The sequence below is a fragment of the Clytia hemisphaerica genome, unplaced genomic scaffold, assembly GCF_902728285.1.
Source record: "Clytia hemisphaerica strain Z4C2 unplaced genomic scaffold, Clytia hemisphaerica genome assembly, whole genome shotgun sequence".
In the NCBI taxonomy this organism is placed as follows: Eukaryota; Metazoa; Cnidaria; class Hydrozoa; order Leptothecata; family Clytiidae; genus Clytia; species Clytia hemisphaerica.
The window spans coordinates 226,632-252,087 of NW_027104045.1; the positions used below are offsets into that span (position 1 = coordinate 226,632).

The window sequence follows — 25,456 nt, forward strand, 5'->3', positions numbered from 1 at the left end:
AAAATGGGGTAATTTTTAAGAAGACTTTTGACGAAAAACAATACTTTTGAAATACGCATCTCCAAGAATAATATCGATTAGAGGTATAGTTTATAGGGTTTCAATGGCTAGTTCTTGAAATATTTGAGGAAAGGGTTCAAAAACGTGGAGTTTGTAACTGCTATTTTTTTGTCAGTAGTATTGTCTATTATTTGTTGGTTAGTTAACCATGTAACCCATATTATACAAAGAAAAAAGTAGTATTCGATATTCTCATGCTTTAAAACACCAGGGTTTGGTGAAGCTATGAATGCCATCCTCAGAAGCTTTAGGCTTCCTCCGATGGCAATTATTAATTTATTTGGTAAAGAAGGTCTAAGTTTTGTAAAACATACAATGCAGTAAAATACTGATGTGGACCTACTAAAATTGTAAAATAAAATATAAGATAGTTATGAAAATATAAATAAATGGATGATATTTATTGCATGATTATAATAAAATAAGTAATTGTATAAATATGTTAAAATCAATTAGTATTAAAGTCTTTATAAAAAAGCCCTTTTTTTATCTGGCAGCAGCTTTATACCATCTCTGATCTTCGTCATGCATACACTGTTGAGGTGAAAAATTGATTTGATATGCTCTCTGAGCCAGATGATGATCCAGAGAACAAATACCAACTCTGATCTTCGTCCATACATACACTGTTGAGGTGAAAAATAGATTTGATATGGTCTCTAAGCCAAATGACGATCCGGAGAACAAATACCAAACACTGATCAAGGCCAGTGAAGAAGTCAGTCTCTCTCTCCCTAAGAAGCAAAACATCAAAAGAAAAATCTCTTTCTGACGCGCGAAAAGCACTCATAGGGGCGAAGAACAAACACCAAACTCTCCCTACAAGAAATACATCTACACTCCTTTCAAATGCTCAAAAGTGTCTGGATGATGCCTATCTCAATACTGATGCAATGTTTATTCGCAGGCAAAGACTTTGATTCAGGAAAATTCCCCTTCAACTTTGCATATCTCTCATCAACATTCTGCTGCATGGAAGACAATTAACGAACTTACAGGTCGAAAGGACCACTCTTTCATCCACCTAAAAGGAGCTTTTCCGAAAAAAGAAGCGGAAACAGTGTCTTGAGTAGGTAAGCATTCTGCTGGTCAGGACAGTTGAAATTCTGGGAAGTCCGTTATAGATTTCTTGTAGCGTTGGATGGTTTCGTCAGTCCAGGTTTAATAGCCTTTTTGAACCCGGGTGTTATATAACACCCGGGTTCAGACTTTTGAGCATAATTTTTGTCATTGTCCAAGTCTCGGAGCTGTAAAGAAGAATTGGTTTGACGAGACTTTTAAAAGTTTGGAGTTTGAGAAAATTTGACAAATTGGAGTTCCAGATCTTATTTAGTTTATTGCATGCCTTCTACGCGAGGTAAGGTACTGTAGTAGGTAAGCATTCTGGTTGGTATATACCATTCTCCTAAAAAGGCTACAAAGCGTGGACTGGGGAAACCATCCAACGCTACAAGAAATCTATAACGGACTTCCCAGAATTTCAACTGTCCTGACCAGCAGAATGCTTACCTACTCAGAACACTGTTTCCGCTCGAAACAGGAAGTTAATTCTGATCTGTTACTCTGGTATCCTGCTGGCCCAAAGCATTAGAATTTCAAAAAGAAAAACAGGGCTTGAGTTAGGAGAATTGGAGACAGCGATGGCCGATCATGAGCTGTGGAGGGAGGGTTATTGTATGTTTCCGATCTAGGTCTTCAAAGAGCTAGATCGAAGGATAACGATGATGACGATGATGATGTGACTGAAAGATTCTCAAAAAGGTCACTGAGACAGGGGTGTTTGATATATAGATTCACAAAAGTACTTAGGTACGAAAAATTCTTTTTATTGTGTAAAAAGTGGTGACAACGAAGAATATAATCTTAATTGCTTTTAACTTGAATTATATTTTTGGGATTTTTTTACTGAGTGTAAATACAATTTTTATTAATTTCTAAAGTTTTGAAAATACATTTGAATAAATAATAAATATTATATACTACAATATAATTCTAATATATTAATATCTTCTATTTTCATTAAATACAGTATATAAAAATGGAAGGAATGAGTAGGCCCCATTTTTTCAAAATCCAAAAAAATCTTTTTTGGATGTACGATTTGACACAGACTTCAAAGAACTTTTAAAGAAATTTAAACCAATGACTTAAGTTCGATTGAAAGGATTTTTTAAAGGGAATAAGAGTGCTTCAAATTTCATGATAAAGAAGGCCCAATAATGTTACTAAATGGATTAGAGCATAATTCATTATATGTTGTGCATGTCTCAACCATGTGTCGCTTCTTATGTTTGTTCTTTCCATCTTTTAAATCGAATTTCGTTTTCACGCAAACTTTTTTCAATCCGTGAACACACTCACCGGTGTTTTGCACAATCAAGATTCGGCACAATTCTCTACCGCAATCTTTCTGGTCAAGCTCTTGTCCATTCTTCGCACCATCTATAGTGAGCGTATGTTTGGGTGAAAATTTTGAATCCCAATAGTTCTTTTTCCAACTCAAAGTGACAACGTTATCAGTATGGTCCACATGGATTTTCTCTATACTGTGAGACTTGTAGCAATAGAATAATAGATGTTGTGGGATGACGTAATCACTACCTTCCCAGATGATCTCATCAGTCTTTGCATCTCTCACTCTATATTTGTATGCGGATAACAGCTTTTGTTTTGGTCCGTAAATATTCCAAGTTTTACAATAATGTTTGTTATCAAGAATGGTGCAATATTTATGATTTGTGACGTCACCGGTTGATTTTTCAACTGATTGTACGTACGCATCACGCGTGTATCCGATCCGTGTGTTGATGAACATCTCACGACCTGCACGAAGCACACAGTCGAAGCCGCTTTTTAGAGCGTCTTCTTTGCTTCTGATTGATTTCGATAAAGTCGTTCGTAAACAACAAACCAAACATAGCAGAAGTATTAGTTTGAATTGCATATTTTTCCGAGGTTTCTTGTTCGACCTATAACCGAGAAATGAATTTGTTTTAATTATTCGCTCGAACATCTCTCGTATATATGCAGATTCTCGGCCGTGGGTGTTGAGTGATCTATTGTATGACGAGATGACTTTGCATAATTTGAATAAATTAAAATACAAAAGTATTGTTCCGTCTTAGATTAACAGAGTTACTGACATTTCAAATAGTAGCGAGGGGAAGTATAAGGAAAAAGGGGATAGACCCTAAAAAGTTGAGTTTGTTTGTCTTTCGTATTTAAAGCGTTTTAATGATATTCCAAAATTTGATTGAATTTAGCTCAATCTTGTCATTTTTTGCATTAATTATGCTAATTTACGTTGTAGCATAATTTATTCTTGTATATATGGACAAATAATCATTTTTATCATTGTCATCATTCTGCAAGAGGAAATTCATTAGCTATGAAAATGTAACGGTTTCGAGCTGAGTAATTTGTCATAGTGATAAAAGGTAAATAAATAAAAAACACATCCTTGTCCCTCTATGCTGCATAATACAAAACTTTGTAAATTGATTCAAAAATGATCTCTGGGGCACTTCATTTTTGCTACGACTATCATCTGCTTAGAGGCACTCTCAATAAATGATTAATTGGATCAAATTATCTCTACATCGTAATCTTGCATATTACTATGAGAAACTATGGAACAGTAGGTTTTTTCTAAAACATCCTCCCTTATCGCCCCCGTCTATTGATATTATTCTTAATTGATTTTCTAGTACTACTTAAAACTATGCTTTTTAACTTATGTATATTGGACGTAGGATCGAGACAAAAACCATTAGATGCTATTAATTTTTAACTTTCTTTTTAACTTATGTATTTAAAATGCAGAGTTCTTTCAGCAAGTGGGCTGCTTGTTTCATACCTAACCATAGCAATGCCCCCCGGGGGGGGCACTGGGTTTGCGGACTGACGGTATGTGCGGGCAAAAAATTGGCTTTTAAAATTGCACCCTTACAGTGCAGCAAAAATCAGTGAAAATCATACCCTTAGAGTGCATTTTCCCCCAAATTTTCGATCCCTTTCGTGCTAAAAATGGTCAAAATTCTAGCATTTTTGGTCAAAATATCTAGATTTTTCAAGAATTTTCTGAAATTTCTACCCTTACAGTGCATCTCTAGTTTTTCCGACCCTTACAGTGCATTTTAAACATATTGGAAAAGGTACCCTTAGGACCCGCACATACCCGTCGGTCCTTTTGCCCAGCTGCCCCCCCCCCCCGGGCAATGCCCTCCCCTCACAATTCAAGCTTTCTTTATAAGCCTTATAAGAATATGTGAATCTAAAGTCAGCCTCGTCAAAATTTCTATGGTCTAAACGTTATTGAAGTATAGTCAACTATCTTCTTTATTCAGGGACTTAAAAGGCTAAAATGATGATAATTTTTGCAAGCAAAGACTCTGCGATTGTTCTCGATAAATTCTTAGACCAAAATTTTAGCCTTGATGTTCTCATAAAATTGTTCTTATGAAGCAGAGCGTGATGAATCTTATACCATTATTTCTAAAATCAGGTAAACAAGCTGAAGTAATAATAATTCACCAGCAGTTGTTGAAATCTTGGGCATTAGCTTCTGACACACTCCACCTCACTCCAACGCCCTGGAAAGCTCAATAAATAAATGTTGTGTGAAACTAACCCTTTGCGCTATTGATTCCTTCTCAATAGGGGTGAAATATTAAATCTCGGAGAGTGTATCTTATAGCCATGTTCCTTACATGGAAATCAATACGTTCTCCGTCGCTATAAACTTTGAACTCCTTGAGATTTTCTACTGCAAGCTATGTGTTTGCGTGTATTTCTATTTAGTTATGCTCAGAAAGAATAGGAACTCTAAAATAAGGTTTTTCTCCAAGCTCCCTGTAACTAGATGACGCAATAAATGTTTATAGTAATTATGTTTATCATCTGTTAAGAAAATTGATATAACGACAGTGTCGTTTAAATTCTTTGAAAAATGCCTCAGACACATAATGACGTTTGTGTAACGACATCGAGATTGTCGACACCTTATCTATCACTACAACACAGTATCAAGAAAAAAGGTCGATACAATAATATTTTATGCCTGTATATTAGAGATGAAAGAATACTTCCTAGATACGGGCTAGGGGCATATGTAATCAAAATCACAACGATTCAAAAATTATTGGCTACAAAACATTATAGACTTTGGTTACAAAACATTACAGACTCAGATCAAAGGTTTTAAGATATGTAATACTCAAAACATTTGCGAAGAATAGGATAGGGCAGAGAAAATGGGAGAAAATCAGTTTCTCTATGGTTACATTAGAAAAGAAGCTCGCTAAGTGAAAATACTAATAGTGAAAATGCCTATACGATTTAAATGAAGCTATCCATCCAAAAATAATCTTAGACTAATACCTCGATAACAGGTCACAAAGATTACATTTTTCCTTTAATCTTTCGGTCTTGACGACTAAATACTCTGTAACATATGTCTAATCGAACGGTTCTTGTAGCGTCACGTCCACACCCTATTACCCTGCCCTAAATTTCATTTTCTCTTCCATTCAGCCACTCAGAGCAAGATCAAGTTCCTTAATGATGACATACCCTTTAGATTTTTTTCATTTTAGGTAATCATACAGTTTTGGTCATTCAACTTTGTTGTTCTGTCAAAAGACCTATTGCGGAAGATGTGGTTTGTTGTAACTGATGAAGCTCTTAAGGTATTGTTTTCCTTCCTGACTGTTTATTTGTTTATCTTACAAAGGATATGACTTCAACACTTCAGTTTGTTTGTACTGGTTACACAAACGAAATAGTAATACCTCTTAATTAGGCAAACTGCTCACAGTACAAATGAGGAAAGCATTCCTCCAAAACTCGACTTATGTAGCCATTTTTTACATGTACCAAATCAAACCCTACTGGCACTATTAAGGCCTTGAATGTCATTATAACACCCCTGTCTCACTGCCCCGGTGGAACTTTTTTTCTCACTTGGGAATGGGGATAGAAATTCCTTTGTTCCAAAGAAATTCAGTGGCAATGGTTTTGAAGTGCTATTTCTAAGTGGGGCTGAAATTCTAAGGTATTTTCCACCGGGGACGAGATTTTTGTCAATCTTTCCAGTGGGGCTGGGCTCCCAGCGGGTCTGTGACACAGTGGTATATTATGAATTATCTCTCAACTAGAGATTTTTAAATAAACAAATTCGTATTTTTTCCCAAATCTTTGCCAATTGACATTACTAGTTAACACAAAACGTCAAAATAACATTCATTCATTTAACGTCAATCTAACATCCAAATCACGTACATTGTGGATGTTGAAATAAAGCTATGTTTTACCTGGCATTTTAATTATTCGAGTCATTATGCTCCACTCGTTTCTACAATTTTAGATTACAAGTTTAGATTAGTGAGTGGTCTGCTATTGATAACGAATTCAGTTTTACAAAGTATTGTCTCCAACTGCTCATAAGTCAAAAGGGAACGTTTAAGAGATTTTTTCAAGGCTAGCTTGATAGAACGTACTAGTCTCTGAAATCTAACCTTTAAGTGCGAGCTACTTGGATTCAACTACATAGATCTAGAGTCATAGAAAAAGCTAGTTGAGGAATTCTATAGAATGTGTTTTTCTTCTATAAGGTCAGAAGAGTTCATACGAGAAAAAAAACACAGAAATCAATCTCCTTGTGCTGTAAATATGTATGTACGTATCAAAAGGATATTGACTGGTCTTCCTGTCTAGAATGTTATTTGCTTTCTGACGAGTTTTTTTATTTACTTTATTAGTATGTTCGTTGATATATGCACCTTTTCGACCGTAGCTGCCAATTGCTGCGCGAGCATTTTTTTAGCCGCTTTACCACCCTTAAACCGACCCAATCTTTTTTTTCGCACCTAAAGACAATATAAAAAAGTGTACAAAAAGGATTGGATCGAGTTTAGGGTGGTAAGTCAAATAATAAAGTGGCACGTCGAAAACGTGTATTCGCTGCCTTTCAATGCGTATACATCCCAGAAATGATAACCCGAAGAAAAAAAATGAATTGAATCGATTTCATCGGGATTTTGAATTCTTTCTAGCTCAAAATTTCAGAGTCTAGGGAAATCGTTTGATCTTGCTTTTAGTGAGAATGAGGGCTAAATTTATTTTCATGCCGATTTTCCAGTGGCGAGTTGGGGGAGGGGACTTTTTTTGTATAAATTTGACCGAGTTGATATATAAATGAGAATACACCTTTCTTTTTAAAGAGAACTTCCAAAATTTTTGAAGCCTTTGGATATTCTTAACTTTTTCAGTTTTAAACCGTAAAACGTTCTTAAAATTTTCTCATTTCACCATATTTTGTGAATATTTTTTGTGCGATTTCCTGTTAGAAATTTGGTCTTTTAGAGTCAGCTAAGTTTTAAAATGTTCTTAATATATTGGTCATCGAAGCTTTGTGTTCTTATATAGTTTGTTCTCATGAAGAACGTGTGGTTAGCCCTGAATTGCCCTGAGTCAATTAAAGGGTCATTAAATGCATTGTTGACGAAATCTTACTAGCTCTGAATATCAGATTGGTCTTTTCCCCTCTCAGATTAACTAAAATCTAACGTCATTAAAAAGAAAGGGAAAGTGCCTTTTTTCTTAAAGTGATTTCCCTTGTAATTTGAGGTAAATGTAGCCGTCTAACCCACTCTCAATAAACGTAATCAGAGCGTTCGTTAATGACTGACGCAATCACTACACTTTCAAATTGTTCCTTTTTAATTCACAGAAAAATTACCTGAAAAGCCACATGAACGAGGTCAAGACGCAAAAAGACACCACAAATAACAAGACACCACAAATAACTATGAGAAGCAAGGACAGTGAAGTTTACTTTCAGGTATTTGCACCATTCACATAATACAATTTGACAGTTTTTTTTAATCATTAAAGTCCTAAAGATGCAAGATTTCAAATGGCTCAGTGAAATCTTATTAAGTGACGTGACACCTGTCAAATCTAGTTTGAATACTTAGTGTGATGGCTTGAGCTTAAGGCAAGAGAAAAAAAAACATATTTCAGCGTTATCCATGAGGGAATTCAAGTTAAAAAGGTAGATGAGAAAACCCTATCTTTGCCTGGTTTTAGCTAAAATCTGATAATTTTGCAAAGAGTATGGAGGCGAGAAAATCTCACCTGACCTTTAAAAACGCTTCTTCTCTTTCGGTGTTTTGTAATTTTGGGGCTAAAGAGTCTACATTTGGCTACTAGTTAATGTTCAAAAATCTTGGTCTGGTCTGTAATTTATACTGTGTACAAATTATGTCATAATTTCTGCAAATTATGTCATAATTTCATACTCGAATATTTAAAAGAAGATCAGAGTCCGCGTGAACTGGGCATGGTCAGAATTAACATAATTAAAGAATTATAAAGATTAAACATATAATTTATGACGCATACATTACGTAGGCTTTCGTTATTTATTTTTTAAGCTCTTCTCTAGGAAACAGGGTAGTTCTCAGAAATTTCAATTATTTGTTTTCTCCTTCCAAATTAAAAGGTTTTCCTCAGTGGGAGTGGTTTTTCGGATATAGGATTAAAGTAAAATAGAGATCATAGTGTCAAAAACCCTACCCTTAATTTTTGCTGATTTTCATTTTCTAGGGGTGAAAGGTCGTAAATCTGGGTAATCTTGGTCCAATGACGTCATTTATTCTAGAAGAATCGACGTTGACTGTAATTTATGTAAGTAGGTTATTTTTTGCATGTGACTGCAATATAGGGAAAGTGCCTAGATTATCTCAATGACTTGTAGTATAGTGATTGGTATGTGACTATTAACTAAAGATAATTAACCATTCATGTAAAATTAACATGGAATTAATTACTACTAATTGTAGAATTTCATTGATGAATGAGTTTATTGAAGGAATTGCGTAAACAAAAACAAAAACAGAAACAGAAACACAAGTTATTGTCTATGAATAAGTTCGTCATAAAAACTTTCCAGAAAACGATGCGACGTCATCGGTTCTAGTTGGAATGAAACAATTCCGAAAACGTTATTTTATGTAAGAACTGCAACAATATGAGAACATAAGGCTTTGATGACCAAAATAATAAGAACAAGCTAAGAACTTCTTCATTTTTTTTCAATTTTCAAAAATCTTCTGAAAAATAACTAGAAGCATATCAGCTTTCTCTTTATAGACGTCGAGGTGGTTTAAAATTTTTGAATTTCTCTGTCAACATTTTCCACAAATCAGTATTAATGTAACCTCTATACAATACTCGACCGAAATCAAATGATGGCACAAGCAACAAACCCCATAGTGTAACGACACCACGCTAAAGCGTATTGAAATTCATGTAGGCTAATTATATATTCTCAAAGATTGAGTGGGTTGTTTTATGGGTTGTTGTTGTTGTTTTGATCATTCTAATGAATTGCATGATGGGAATGGGCGTTTCTCATTTTCGATTTGTCAATACGGAAGCAATCAATATAATCGATACGCATAACTGTTTAAAAATGTGATTACTCATCGCATCAACCGTTAGTCAGTAGCGTTCTCAGGGGTGTCGGAAAATTTGTGTAGAAGAGCGCAATTTTGTTACGAAGTTATTATCTTTTAATGTTATGTATAGATAGTTACTTTATCATAAAAATCTGCTCTCCTACTCTTTTCACCAGAGAGCCTGTATACAAAGGTGCCAAAGTAGCAGCATAAGAGGTATAAAGTCAAAAGGTATAAAGACCTGGCGGTGTTACTTCCAGAGAAATCTTACCCTTGGGGTACCTAAGGCACTCCCCAATAGTCGCATGAGGTTCCGCCCCTTAATGTAAATGTTTTTTAGGTTTTTTCGAAGCATTTCGATATAGAAAATGAGATGGGGCATGGTCAGATGGTCCCACTTGCTCCATAACTGACCTTGCTTGCTAAGATTCCATGCCCAAAACTATACTTCTTCAACTCTTTCAGTCTACTCCCACTGATAAAAGAAGCTCTACTGAATCACTGAGACAGGGATCTTTAAGCTTAGGTCTTTCACAAAGGTTTATTTTGGAGTTTAGTATACATCAAAATGATAAAACTGATTTCCAAGAAGACCGACCGATGATCGTAAGCATAAACTTACCTTCAGCGAATACTAAGAGATGAATCCCTTTTAATACAAATTTCCAGCTCGTATCATGCTCAAATAAAAATAAGAGCTAATTTTTCTAATCACTTTAAAATTGAACCGTTCATCTAATGACGTATAATTTCTTTATTACGACCTACGTAAAATAGTTGGCAGATACATGAAGGAAGACATTTATTATGAATTGTAAAAAACTTTTTCGAAGAAATACAATCTAGCATACCCGCGATTTATAATTTTCCAAGATTCTAAATATAGGTACGTCAACTCTTGTCAAAGCCAAATTCCTGATCCAAAGGCTCTCAAATGCTATGAAAAATTCTCTTTTACAAAGCTCTCAAATAATGCAACTTTGTTGGTAAAACTCCAAATCAAAATGAAGAAACATATCGGAAATTTTCAGTTTTTATGAAAAATATACATGATTGCTCACTATTGCGCATGATCAGATAAGATGAACACGTGTCATTCTTTGTGGCTGGTATATTATACCTCATTCTTATTGGCTGTCCGAAATTCTATGAAATCTGAAGTTCAAAAGTGCATTTAAAGGTGAAATGATTAAAGCATAAAAGTTCACCAAAAAGTTTTAAAGCAGTATTCATGAAAACATATGACCGAAACTGAAAAAGAAAATGAACATGAATCATGCGAACTAAAATATACATTGATGACGTCATCAGAATTAGAGCAATATGGCCCCACACCATGACGCTTGTTTTAGCACTATTTTAAAGTGGCTAAGCCGGGAAAATGTTGATTCTTAACAATTTCACCATGTTGGTATTTTTGTCTCGAACATTCTGTAAAGAACAGCTGTTTTTGCGGTAATTTGTTGTTCTTTAATACACCCTTATTAGTAGAGTTTTATAAGATGAATGACCGCAACAAATCCCAAAAATAAGAACAATTCAAGAAAAGACTGATAACTAGGATAAAAGTAATGTTCAGATTATGAAGTAATAACCCTCTAAAATTAGCTAATTATAAAGTCATTTAAATGATGATCCTTTAATTGATATTTTGATTGAAAATTTACCCCTTTTCAAAAGATTAGATAAGCAAGAACTGATTTGTAGTAGATTTATTTTTAAACTACAGTCTCTACCATTTTGACTATCAAATCTTTTTGACTAATGTAGTCACATGAGGATCTCAAACTCCGATTCATGATATTCATGACGTAAAGTTTTCTACAGAAAGACCCCGGTTTTAGCCAGTAGTGGCAAATTTTATACAACTTTTGTCTAGTTTAAATTTGTCACTACTGGCTAAAACCGGGGAATTTCCGTAGAAGACATTATCATGAATTTACTAGTTCGTTAAAATTGCTTTTCAAATCAATTTTGGAAGAATGAAATTCAAAGAAATAATCAGTTGATAATAAAATTTAAGCCTGTATAACCTCTTCTAAGATCCTGTGTAAATCGTCTTTAAAATCTTTCTCCAGGAATTTTCAAAATTCGACTAGTCCGGAAATCAAAAATTATAACTTATTTAAAAAAAGATCAAGCAAAACGATTTACCCACAGGCCAAAGATCTCAAATCGACTATACATTTTTCAAAAAAACGAATCATTCGAATTTAATTAAGATAAAATTCATTCCTGGAACTAATTTCTTTGTTTTCAATTTTGTTTTGAAGGTTAGAGTTCAATTGCATAAAGCACTAGCTTTTTTTCGACATGATGCAAAAATGATTTAGTACCATAAATCATGGGAGAAATTTTGGTCATGTCATTTTGTTACAGATGAGCTTGTGACGAAAAATCAACACCCAGTAAATGTTGGTTAGCAGAAAAAACAGCTTCCTTTGTTAGACTTGAATTTTAACTTTGAGGCAGAAATGTAATTTTAGCTCCAAATGTTTATCCATTCAAATTGATCATTTTTCATGTTTGTAAAAAAGTCAAGTCTAAAAAAGGAAGAATACGTTAGGAAGATTTCACCCTCAATTTTGACAATTTCTTAAGAATACTTGGCCCTCATCCAAAGTACACTATTCTTATAAAAAAAGCGTGTATGCACTCTAAAGGGCGTATTGGTAAGAGAATCTACCCAGGTTGACGTCAGCACTTTCATCTTTTTCATCCTGACTTTAGATGAGTAATAAATCAGCTTTCCAGCGTGGTGATTGGCTGAAATTCATGATATTCATGACGTAATGTTTTCTACGGAAATACCCCGGTTTTAGCCAGTAGTAGCAACTTTAAACTAGACAAAATAAGTTGTATAAAATTTGCCACTACTGGCAAAAACCGGGATCTTTCCGTAGAAAACATTACGCCATGAGTATCATAAATAAAATAATCGTTCTAAAATGAACGGACGATAGCAAATATAAACATTAGAGCCTGCTCACTTCCGTTCTCGTTTTCAAGTAAAATGCTAAAATTCAGTAAAATTTAAGTTATGAATGTTTTAGCTGAACAACCTTGTCAGATCGTCACATTCGCCATATTCCCTAAAAGCAGAGGGTAGATGATCTGTTGATTTGATGCCATTACCACTAATTCACTGAAACTGCTCATTTCTTTAGGTGTTTCTCATTGGACGTGGAAATTGCGGGAATGAAAATCAGTGTATAGTCTAAATCGTGTATACAGACTAGGAGGATAAATTGTCCAACTTTAGCAATCACCGAAAGGTATCGTTCGTTCTCATATGCGAATTTCAAAAGCCCCCGTTTTCCACGCAGCATAATGAGTCAATAAGAGACGCTATCAGACGATTGACTCAGATTTTCCCAAATAAGGCCTTATTCGATTTAAGTTTGTTTTCGTTGATGACATAAATCATATGAGTTTATATACTCATTTCTTATATAGTAGATAAATCATAGATAAATCATCATAATTAAACCCTCCTCAAAACTGAAAGTAAAAGGAACAGAATGAATTTATCTCAAAATAAATTATCAAGTAAAAAGCCTTCTAAGGATTCCTCTGTACCCCTACTGTATTTTAAAGCTATCTTTAGCTTTTAGTCTGTGGGATCAGGTAGTATTCTTAGCCTCAATGTTTGTTTCTTGAGTAACCTGTTAAATGACTAAGGAGAACAACTACTATTTGGTATGTGTAACGGCAACCACGCTCAAAATCTCCGAGGGGGGGGGGTACTAGGTTTACATGATGGATGGGGGGTTTCCAACCGGCTTTCAACCCTCGGACTCTAACGGGACTAAAAAGGAAGAAAATTGGAAAACGTGATTTTTACAACCCTTATTAGGACCATTTGCGCGGAATATCAGAATCTGCTTGGACATTACAATTTTAGTTGAGCTTAGATTTCGATAATGTCTATTTGTTCATCTGTCTTTCTGTCTATCACTTTAAAACTTTCGAGCAGGCTGGAGACTTCTAAATGATCCGATTTGAAATTTTGCACACTTTAGCTTCGGGAAAGTGTTTTCATTCTTGCCAATTTTTCATTTTTGGCGGGGTAAGAGTTTTTGAGTCAAAACGAGACTTTTGGATGGGCTGAGCATTTCTAAAAAGTCGGATTCGACTGAAATTTTGTCTTCTTTTGTTTGCCCTGTCAGCATCCCTATGGTTTCCGTGAGCATCAATTTTTAGCTTTCTCTTACCTTCGGGTAGACTGGAGTCGTTTATAATGTGTGTATATACTAATAATACCAATACTAATAATAATACTACGGGATTTAGTTTGTATAAACGACTGGAAGAATCCGGTGTTCCAGTCTTATAGATACAGGGGCTAGCTACGCAGAAACTTGCGTAGCGAGAAAACAATTTATCAAGCAACAACAAACTCTCAAAACGAAATCAACTCAAATGAAAAACTTTCAATACACAAATCCACACATATTTTTTTTCTCAAGAATTATTTTGAGCAGGAAAAAATTATAATTGCAATATTGACACTTTTCTTTTGTTTGAAGTTAGTGCACAAAGGTTTCTAGACGACTAAAATTGTTCCATTCATTACTTTTTGCTTTATTTCTACTATGTATAAATTAGTCGTCTAGCTTGCTAGACTAACCTTCGGGTAGCTTTTTAATTTTTTCCATTTTTTCTTTCAAAACTTTCACTTTTGGAGTATCAACGAAATGGGTAGGTAAAAACTCCGGAGGGCACTCGATTTCTAAACGACGGCATGTGCCGCCAGAAATATGGCTTTAACAATCGGACCCTTATAGTGCAGCCCTTGAGCAGTATAAAGGTACCCTTGCAGTGCATTTTACCGAAAGTTTCCGACCCTTACAGTGTAGTTGATTGCATATCTTATTTTGCTGAAGCCACCTGAAAATGAGTCTTAAATGTCGATACATTGTGTCAAAACTAAAAAGATACATCAGATTTTTACTATCAGTAAAACTGCAATTCAGCAGTCCCCAAACACAAACTGTCAGTGTATCCAGCTAAAAGAAGAACCTTAAGTACACTCTATCAAAAGTACACCCTTACAGTGTATTTGGAGGGTATCGAAAAACCTACCCTTAAGGGCGGCATATGCCGTGGTTCGGACCATATGAGTGCCCCCTGGGTTAAAACAAAACTTACTTATTGATTTTCCGTGACAACCAATGAAAAGATCGGGATGATCTTTTATATGTATATGCGCGGGTTACCAAAAACAAACTTCTTACAAAAAAAAACATTCATGTCTGAGACAGCGAAAAATATATACTTACTTGACTTGCTAATTTCGAATTGGAACTTCGTCAGAGATCCAGAAGTGAGAGTTTGATATTCCTCGTTGAGGCTGTCGATGTCTTTTATAACGATGTAGAAGTTTTTCAGCGGATGTCATCCGAGGATTCAATAACAGGGTTTTTATATAATGTTTGCCGTCTTATCTTGTTTTGTGGGTTACATTGTCATAAAATGTACTTTTCTTCAAGAATTGGGGGAAATTTTTCGCTGAGGCTGCTGTAAAATTTTGAAATCTTAGGGAATCAGTGTTAGAACTAGGTGAAAAAACGTGAAATACGTGGTTTTCACTTTCGTCACGAAAGGAAAGAATTCACACACCAATGTAAACGAGAATATAAGGTGTGTGATATCTGTGGTCAGTGGTACCTTTTTACTTTCTATTTTGATAGAAAATACTTTTAAAAAGTCTTTGAAAGTTATGATGATGCAATGTTTCAATATAACAAGAGTTCACTACGAAAAGAATCTGTACTTTTTAGGGCTGGTTTTTACACTAGATGATAAATTCCTGTTCATGTTTTTTTTTATAGGAGATTCAACTTTCTTTAAGAACAAATCATTAAAAGAGTCTAAAAAGTGAAACTGTAGTGAGAATTGCGTAAGGTTTAGACAAAAGTTACCAAAGCCAAATGGATTAACGAGAAATATCGAAATTATAAATTTCAAGAAGATCTTTAAGCTTTTTAACTTATTCAAAATAGTTTTTAAGAACAACCAAAAGCTTTAAAGCGGATTTGTTGTTCTCATAGAAAACGTTTACAAGCTAAACAAGTTTTCTTTTCTCGATAAATATTGTCAGGTCATACGATTTACTTATGTTACAACCGGGAAAGTACCAGAATTTATTCATTTGTATCTTTTCATGAGGGTGTTTTTCCCATTTCATGAAAGATAATCTTATCATTTGGGGAAAACTTCCTAAAACATTTTGAAAAGCCTCACTAGGTTTTGATCAAATCACAACCTAAATTTAAAATATTTACATATGACATCATTGTGGACAGTCATGTGCATTGATGTTCAGTTGCCGATATCCTTTCAAGGTCACCCCCCTCAAAGCATTAACTTTCACTATATTGAAGTTTGATTTAAGGGATTTCCGAGTAATCGATTTGAAAAGTTTTTAGATACACCGCAATTGATATAGTATTGCCTTTTAGAAATATAAAAGTCACAGAGAAAAATTCCAATGGGTTGATTACACATGTAAAAGGATCGCCATTTATGCAAGATGTTGCAATCCTTTATTAGTAAGTAAAGTTTACTCTATCTGGGGGAGTTAGTCTGACGTGACCAAATAATATTCTTTCTCAAGCCTATGATTATATTTCACGTTTTATTGGCTCTGGTCAAAATTATTTTTATACAATGTACCATGCCCGAAAACAAGACACCAACATATGTGCGACCGCAGCCCACCGCAGTCCGAAGGCTCCTCTTTCTATAGCTATCCACCCGAAGCTGAGGGAAGGCGCCCTCCACTTACTCTTTATCATTCTCTTTATTGCTGAGCATCAAGCAGAGAGGCGTCAAGGGGGTTGAACCCACAACATTGCGAACCTTAGCCGGATACAACGGTTCGTTAATGATGTACTAAAGACACTATTGTATCAAATTCCACCCTGGTGGATAATCCGGTGAAGAGAATTGCCAAAAATGGCAATATTTTAACCCCCCCCCCTTGGGATAATGAGTGAACCCGGTTCAAAAATGTCTGAATTTTTTTCTCCCATATGTTTGTATTTAAAAATCAAAAAGTTCACTGGAGTGTATAACTAATAAATGGGGTGACCAAAACTAGTGTGGCGATCCAGAAATGACTTCTCCGTAATTAAGAGATAGAAACGGGGAGTAAGAATATGTCCGCCAAATAGTAATGTTGACTCTCTATAATTCTTTTTGAAAGGTTTTATGCCAATGCTTTTGTGCGGTAAACAATGAAATAGTTAAGTAGCAGGCTAATATAAGCGCGTATGTAAGGCGGTATCTAGAAGAAAAATTGCGCTAGTAAAAAAGTTTGAAAACAACTGAGACCACCAATTCTATACTCTGATACCCAAAACTCTATTGAAACTTAAAACCCTTTTCGCTTGAGGATAAACTCCTAATTTTGGTTCAGAATTTGATCATATGGAATCCAGTACGCTTAGAAGTTTTCTGCCTCAAGCATGTCCTAACTCTCTTAATAAATCAAATAATTTCAACACGATTTTATATTATGGGGGCGTTTTTTTTTTGACATCATTAAGTAGCCTTCTAATTCAAGGAGCGAAATTATAAGTACTTTCGACCATATATCAATTTTAACATATTAGTAATATATCTTAGTTCATAGATTTGTAAGGATTACTCTCTGCTTAGTCAAGTCCTCTTATGAGTGAAGGTGAGTCAATTTTACTTACTGGTTTATTTGTAGAATCACTTATAGTTTGCTTTTGAGTTGTTTTGTGAGTTAAGGAATCTCTTTAACTCAAACCTTTCATTCTATTTAGCTTTAAAGGGAAGAAATTTGATAAAGGCACAGGTTTTGCATTATAATGGATATCCTGCATAGTTCCGTATATCTAAAATTTATTTAACCCTTTTCTATAGGCGGCGGAAATCAATTTCAACAAATTTAAGAGTCCGAGAGCATTGGGCTCTCGGAAATCCGGCGGATCCTACTGTGAAGTTTAATGCAAAATTTGCGCTCTAATAAGAACAGCGAGAATTTAATATGGCAGATGGCGGGAAGAATTTAATTCGACGGGAACTTACAACGGGAGCTACAATTTCTTCTCTTGTTTAGGTAAAAATCGAGTAAAAATCTGATAAAGTGACAAAAATCAATTCATTTAAAAAAAAGATTTCGACTAGGATTCAAAAGCGCCACTGGCTCACAAATAAGTGTTTTAAGCTTAACATATTTAAAACCCTTTCAAGAACGACGACGGATATATCTGTCAGGTAGGGTGAAGCCCTCTTGTAACACCCAGTTTGAATTTGAAACTTCAATTTTCACTCAAATTTCAAGAATTGTATTTGGTATTTTGGTTCGACAGTGAAAAGTTCAAAATCTTTTTCAAATTCAGCGAGATTATGGAGTATGAAAAAATTGAATAAACCAAAATATTTATAAAAATCGACTTTAGTTAAAAACGGCCCGGTCCCTAAGGTTTAAGATTACATGCTTTTTTTTTATAGGAATGGTGTTTTTTCATTTCATCATGGATATTCTTAACTTTTTTGGGAAGATCATCCTAAAATATTCTTAGGGTATTTTCTTAGGTTAGGGTCGAAATTAAATCAAAATTTAACGAGAAATACACACCTGAAGCAAAAAATTGCATTTTTGTGAAAAATTTGAGTCTTACTGGAGGAAAACTGGCAATTTCCAGTTAAGACTGCTCTGTAAAGGGCATTCTTAGATTTTGTTGCCTAATTTCATGATGGTGATATTCTTACGATATATTCTTAATTTTTTGGCCATTTTCATCATGGACATTCTTATAAAGTGTATTCTTATAAAAAAAAAGCGTGTACGTGTTGTTTACATGTAATTTTGAAGATGAAAAAGAAAAAAGATTAAAAATAGATCAAAGCTGTATTGAAGATATTTTGAATACTCAATTGATGAAACATTGATGTCATGGTTTGTTTTGATCACAAAAACTTCCCCTTTTGTCCCATCCACTCATCAAAACATGTCTCTATGGCCAATTAGCTTAAAATGTTCTTCTGAATAGCACAAAACATCCCTGTCTCGGTAATCTGGACACCCCTTCTCACAGACTCACTGGGACCCCTTCCCACTGGAAAAATTGGCCAAAATATCGTCCCCGGTGGAAAATTATCCTCCAATTTTTGTCCACACTGGAAATAATCAAATAAACCAATCCTCACTGCAAAATATCATGCTATTTTTACCATCCCCAATGAATTATCAATCCCCCCATCGGGTTTCAGTCCGTTATTTTCATCCCCCTGGCTGAAAAATCCCACCGGGTCTGTGAGAAAGGGGTGTATTTGGTTAGAGCTTTTTAGCTAGTAGCAATGAAATGGTGACATTGAGGCCCCCCTCGGAAACATTTTTCCTGGAGATTCCCCCTAGTCTTTTCAGATTCATCATACAAATTGCCGAAAAATACCTTATGCTTTGACCAATACTGGAAAGGAAGTGTGTGCTACTGAAAAATCAAAACAAAAGTAGAATTGGAGTTTTAAAAAGTCGCAAAACATTATTTTTAAATATAGATTTGTAAAAAAATTTGGCTTTGATTTAAAAAGGTTTTGGCATAAAGGAATCGTGTATTTATCAAAGCATTTTCATGCAAAATTTTATGCTGTATCTTCTTGGGATGGTGTGGAGATATGAGAGTATTTTATCACACATCCCTTCACAAACCGCGCGAAATCGCAAAAGTTTCTTCCGACAAAAGTAAATTTCATGCTTTATTATTTCTAGATATAACTTTTTATCAAAATAATTTATAATTCTTACACAATGCTGCAAAATAATATAAAAAAAGATAATAAAATCAGCAAATACTGATTTGATGGTCACAATTTTCAAGCACCACTGAATTTTCACAAATACTTATATTGTTCTCAAAACATTCCTTCTTGTTAGTTTCATCGAAATCATTTTTAAATCGGACCAGTGTTTTCAAAAATGGAAAATCTTCCTCTTTCGAATTTTCAACATTTAAGAGTGAAGAGTTACAAATTTTAGTACTTTGAACTAGTTCATACTCATTTGCATCTTGATCTGATAACAACGGTGTCTCGCTGTTTTGATGTTCTCCGGAAAAATCATCTATTTGGTGTAAAATTTCATCATTAAGCATAAAAACAGTTTCGCAAATATTATTGGTAGGGCATTTTTTATTTTCCATAGCAGTTATACTTTGAGGACACTGTGAAAGGTTTTGATCATCAAGCATGAAAACGGTCTCTTTATTCACGGCAGAACCATACCCAGAATCGAGATTCTGTATATCACCACATGGATTTAGGTTCTCCATCAAACCTGTCTGTTCTTCACATTCATCTTGATTTTCTTCCTCATCTTCATTTTCTTCCAAGATGATTTTTGGAGTATCCTGATGTCCTGGCGATGGAAGCTCGTCAAAAAATCTGATCTTATAAATGGGATAACCATCCTCAGTTTTCTCTGGTGTTCGTGGTGTATTCAAATTAAATGAACTGTTCGAATCTCTACTATCTCGATGTGTTGCTAGGTAACTTGTTGGTACTTCCAAATTCGATCTATAAGTACTCATTGACTTTCGACACCCGCTTCCTCTCCTCTGATAACTTAAGATGGTGATGCCCAACATCTTCTTCAGGGTCGATTTAAATTCACGATGAAGGACGCCGTAAATAAAAGGATCGATTGTCGAATGTAACGTGGTCAAGAAATGCAACAGGGCGTACACACCGAATGGTATTGTCTGTATAATACCGCCAGCTTGTAGAAATATGATTAAAATGATTGGCAACCAGCAAGCAACAAAGCTACCGTATAAAAGTAATAAGACTCTTGTTGCTCTCGTTTCTAGCTTCTTGTTAATGAAGGATGCTGATTGCTGTATGATGAAACTAATCTTACCACTACTGCTTCGGCGATGTTTCTTATAAGCGCTTCCATTACTACTGGTGGAGGCAGTGTCTTTACTATGTAGATTACAAGTTTTCTTGGGGATTCTCTTTGATTCGAGTCGTATAGTTTTAGTATGCTTGTTAGAGATATAGTATAGATGACAATACAGCACGGTCATTACTGAACAGGGTAGGAAGAAAACTACAACGTATAATACATATGTCGTGATTTGATTTAAATGTCGATATTGGCATTGGTTGTTTTCAATCATGATTCCATCGAACGTATTATGCTCTGCATCTACGTTAGATATGATACCAAAAGTGATTGCAATGATCCATATAAGTCCAACTACTAGTTTAGCAGCAACTGGGTTGACGATTTTACGGTAATCGTATGGATGAATTATAGTGATGTATCGAGAAATTGTTAAAGCGAATATACTGAGAATTGACGCGCTGAAGAAAACGTGATCTGTTATCAGGTAAAGTCGACATACGTTTAACGTTGAGCAAAATAAGAAGTTATGAAGAGCATAGTCTATCTTGATTGGTACGATGAACAAGATTAATAATAAGTCTGTTACTGCTAGTGAAACTACGAAATGGTTTTCTATATTGGCTTGCAGTTTCTTCGATTTACAGAAAGCAGCAAGTACTAGTGAATTTCCAATGATTCCAAGTATGAAGATGATAAGCCATATAATGATGTAGAAATTGAACTCAAGTTGAATACGCTGCCGACAGACGTTTGCTGGAAATTGAACAGCTTGTGGTGGTCTATATATAGTTTCTAGGCTATTCGAAGTACCGTTACAGTTGAATATGTTTTGGTGTTTATGGCGATCGATCCAAAACACTTTGATGACTTTTTTAATGTATTCTTCTTTTGAGCCGTAATCTGTATGTTCTTGGCAATGATATGTAAGATTGTGTAGATGATGAACATTGCCGAATTTTCCAGTGCTCAAGGCGTTTGAAAGACAACAGAAAAACGTGACGTTGATTGCAGGAACTGGCGAAGTTAACGACATTGTACCTAAGAACGAGAGATGAAGGGGATATGTTCACGCGACTGGCCCCTGATGAGGGCTACAACTTTTGTTTAATCCTTACTTGAAAAAAATTTTAGGATTTGTTTTCGCCAAGCTCTTCGGTAGGTAGAAGATTTAGTTAAAATTCAGAATTTTTTTGAAACACTCATTTGAAAGGAAATGGTATGTTAAAGGGCTATCATAATGGAAGATCACGAACTAAGCCGGCAGGGGCTCATAGTAAAACAATTGTTCTATTTTTTCCAAAGAGAAAAGAGGATATCTCTCTTCATAACTGATAACGCGATATCTTGATCGCAGAGTACAAAAAAAATAATGAAAAAGGATATAAAGAAAATTATTTGAAAATTAAACAGAACTTTTATATTACGAAATGGGACAAACCTCTGTGGATGAAGTTTCCGCGTCAACTCGAATAAATCGATTTTGGTTTTCTCTGTGAATGAGTATAAAACATTTAATATTCAAAATTTATCTTTAAATTAAAAAAATCGACTTTGTTCCACATGGTCAATATAAAATTTATTGTAAATCATTTCCTTCGCGACTTACTTAAGACCGAAGTCAAAACAAAAATGTAAACTTATTAAATTTTGTATCAATCGAAAAATATTCTATCATGTTTTTCAAAGTCTGTACTTTCTCAGTCATTGAAAGAGGGAAGAAAATCTTGCTGCAGTTTCATTAATGATTGATGCCACCTAATTTGCTTTTAAATTTAAATTCTGTGATGAATGGAGTATATAAAAAAATCAGAGAATATATTGAAGAGCATTCATAAGTTTGAATTGAATATACAGTATTTCGCTGCTTTTACAAATTGAAAGTTTAAAATATTTGACAAGTTTTTTTTCAAACTTCACTTATTTTTAGAAATTTTGACCTTGTGAGAATTCTTTCTATTAAATTCAATATAAAAAGCACACTTGAAAGTCCGATCGATATAATATATTCTCAATTAGTGATTCAAGAAAAAATCTAAATATAAAAATTTCAGATTTATTTTTAGGTCCTCTGCCACGGTAACCATTAACAGTAATGACATTTAAAAAATAAATCTTTCAATTTAAAAAATCAGAAAAGAGGCTACATTTAGGTCTTTATTTTATATGATCTCCTATGGAAGCTGTCGTTAAAACATGATCACGAGATTAAAGAAAAGTGTGAACCTAAGCCACCCGAGTCCACTCAATATTACCTTTTTCCTTCAGAGGTGATATATTGAAATGTTATAGCTTGATCACCTTTTTTAGTTAGCCCGAGCTTGATTCATTCATAAACTTTGTTTTAACTACCTTAAGGGAAGAAATTTTGGCGGGAAGAAGATTTGGCGGATCCAAATTAAGTTCCCGCCAAATTAAATTTTTTCGGCCATTCGCCAAATTAGATTCCCGCCAAAATTTCTTCCCATAGATATTGAGCAGTGTGGGCAGATGAACTGAAATTAGGGATGGGGGCTTAATATCACTTTAAAACCTTGCCTGTACATCACCATTGAGAGATTTTGAAATTTGTCAAATTCATATATTTACAACAATAAAAAACTAGAAATCCGATGATGATGAAACTAAACTCTAAAAAAAAACAATAAAAAACATCCTTCCAGATAAATTTTCTTCCAAAACTTTCAAAGAATCTGTGAAAGCACGTGCTCCGCTTTGTTCTTATGGTTTGTTCTACAACACTCACACGTCAAACATCCTCCCACCAGTACTTCTAATCCTTCCATTGCACCTCCTGTGTAGCCTGGTACAGGGAAATTCTTTTGTATAAAGATGGCAACCACGACTGTGAAAGATACGATAATACCAATGATAACACCAGCAATCATTCCGTGATGTGATTCTAAAGACAAGAATTTGTTATATGGAGTTAATGATAATTACATATACACACAGCTGTCTCATAGCCCCGATGGAACTTTTTCCTCAGTGAAAAAAAATTCCTGTTGAAATCTCAATGGGGATAGAAATTCTATTGTTCAAAGGGTAAAAAATCCGGTGGGGATTGTTTTGGATTGCAATTTTTAGACATGGAATATTATGAATGCAGACGAAATCAAAGTCAATTTCCCAGTGGGGCTGAAATTACAGGGTTTTTTCCCACCGGGGACGAAATTTTTACCAAACTTTCTAGTTGGGCTGGGGTTCCAGTGGGTTTGTGACACAGGGGGTATATACCCGCTGCTCTGTAACGTAAAACGCCCGATGAGATCTTCTATCCACTTCAAAAGAATTTCTTCTAGATAACCAGAATATAATCAAACTCACATGCCCACCCTAACATCAAATTTGTGACCTGATTTCCTGCCTCGCATTTGATTTCTTGGATCGCTGGCAATGCTAATTTGAGATCCCATTTCATCACAAAGGTCAAATCACAATGGCATTCATTCAACTAGGCCTTTCACTTTATTAATGGGTAGACACAGGGAACTTGAAAAAGTTTACATCCCAACTTTTCTCTGTTCAACAAAATCTTTTCAACAATTTTTTCACTAAGTCGCCAATGACCAACGTTTCAACAATTCGTGTTAAAAGTCTGAGTCAGTTTACTTTTGATTGTGGTACTACTGTCCAATATTAAATTTGAAAGGGAACTTATGATTAAAAGAACTTCCTAATACACCTTTTCGATCGTAGTCGCGTGGTTAGGCGCGTGTCACTTTATTATTTAATTTACAATCCAACTCGATCCAATCCTTATTTAACACTTTTTTCTACTGTCTTTAGGTGCGAAAAATAGACTGGGACGATTTTAGGGTGGATAAAATGGACAAAAAAATACCTGCGCGACAATTGGCGGCTACGGTTGAAAAGGTGTATAGTGCATATTTGTGTCTAAGTAAAGGAACGCTCGAATACTCTTAAGATTTTACCTACATACGTCGTCGTGGATGTTTTTAGAACTGTTGTCCTTATCAGTTTTGTTGCTTTTGTTATTGTTGACTGTGAAGTCAATTCTATAGCCTTTTTAGTAGTTTCTCTTGTTTTTTCAGTCTGTGTCACTGTCGTATTATATCCTGACTGCGTCGTTGTTTTGACTTCCGTCGTTACTGTCGGTGTCGTAATTTTTTCTTGAGATGAGTTTGTTAGACGAGTGTAGTTGATTGGTACAGTTATTAAATTTGCTGGTGGATATGTTGTTCGAGTGTCGTTCTGTGTTATTATCACTGGCGTTGTTAGATTTGTTTGAGACAAATTCGTTGCACGAGGATTGTTGATCGGCGACGTCGTTTTAATCGTTGATGTTGGTTGAGTGTCGTTCAGCGATACAGTTGTGATGTTTTCATGCGGATGTAACGGTGTTTGTCTTGTGAGGTTTCTTTGCAAAGGTTTTGGTGAAGAAGTTGTTTGGTCGTTGGTATCGTCTAATCGTGTAGTTGTGATGTTATCTTTGGTTAGACTTGACGTTGTATTCCTTGGTTGTGCTTGCGTCGTTAAATTATTTGTGCATTCAATATCTTCAAGCAATGTCACTACAAAGTAGCAAATATAAGAAATTAAAGTTATAAATTGACTTATTACAATCTACAATCTGTATGATACATTGCAGATATATAGATGGTACATTGCCGAGATCTCGAACTCTTAATTTTTTGAGAAAGATTCTAACCAATTTATCGATTTGCCTTGGTCAGGTCGATATTTCTTCCTCACCAAAAACGTTATTCAGTACCTAGATACCATCCATTAGTGAATCAGATCAATAAAAAGATAAAACTTTACCGAGAAGGAATAACTCCAACAAAAAAATCTTGAAATCCATCTTTTATCATAAATAATTTTTTTTTTTAACTTGTTGTTTTTCTTATTACATCTTTTTATCAGCTACAATTCAACTACAAAAAACACAAACACCAAATACAATACATATCCAGCTTGCAGTGTTTTGGTCAGACTTCATTAGTTGCTTTAGAAATCAAATTATCATCGAATAGTAAATTATAGTAATATAATAGTTTCCATTAATTGTAACCAATTATCTTAATGAGCT

At 34.7% G+C, this 25,456-nt stretch overlaps 2 protein-coding genes across 2 annotated transcripts; both read right to left on the bottom strand.

The window, feature by feature from the left end:
• Nucleotides 1-19,254: 19,254 nt before the first annotated feature.
• LOC136811854 (alpha-1A adrenergic receptor-like) lies at nt 19,255-22,063 on the bottom strand. Its single transcript, XM_067068484.1, has 2 exons — nt 21,845-22,063; nt 19,255-21,444 (listed from the first exon to the last, which is right to left on the bottom strand). The coding sequence occupies exon 2, from the start codon at nt 21,437-21,439 to the stop codon at nt 19,343-19,345; it is 2,097 nt and encodes a 698-aa protein (XP_066924585.1). The 5' UTR covers nt 21,440-21,444; nt 21,845-22,063; the 3' UTR covers nt 19,255-19,342.
• Nucleotides 22,064-23,028: 965 nt separating this feature from the next.
• Nucleotides 23,029-25,153, bottom strand: LOC136811836 (protein let-653-like). Its single transcript, XM_067068463.1, has 3 exons — nt 25,147-25,153; nt 24,339-24,938; nt 23,029-23,305 (listed from the first exon to the last, which is right to left on the bottom strand). Exons 1-3 carry the CDS (start codon nt 25,151-25,153, stop codon nt 23,088-23,090), a joined length of 825 nt encoding a protein of 274 aa, XP_066924564.1. The 3' UTR covers nt 23,029-23,087.
• Between the last annotated feature and the right edge of the window lie 303 nt (nt 25,154-25,456).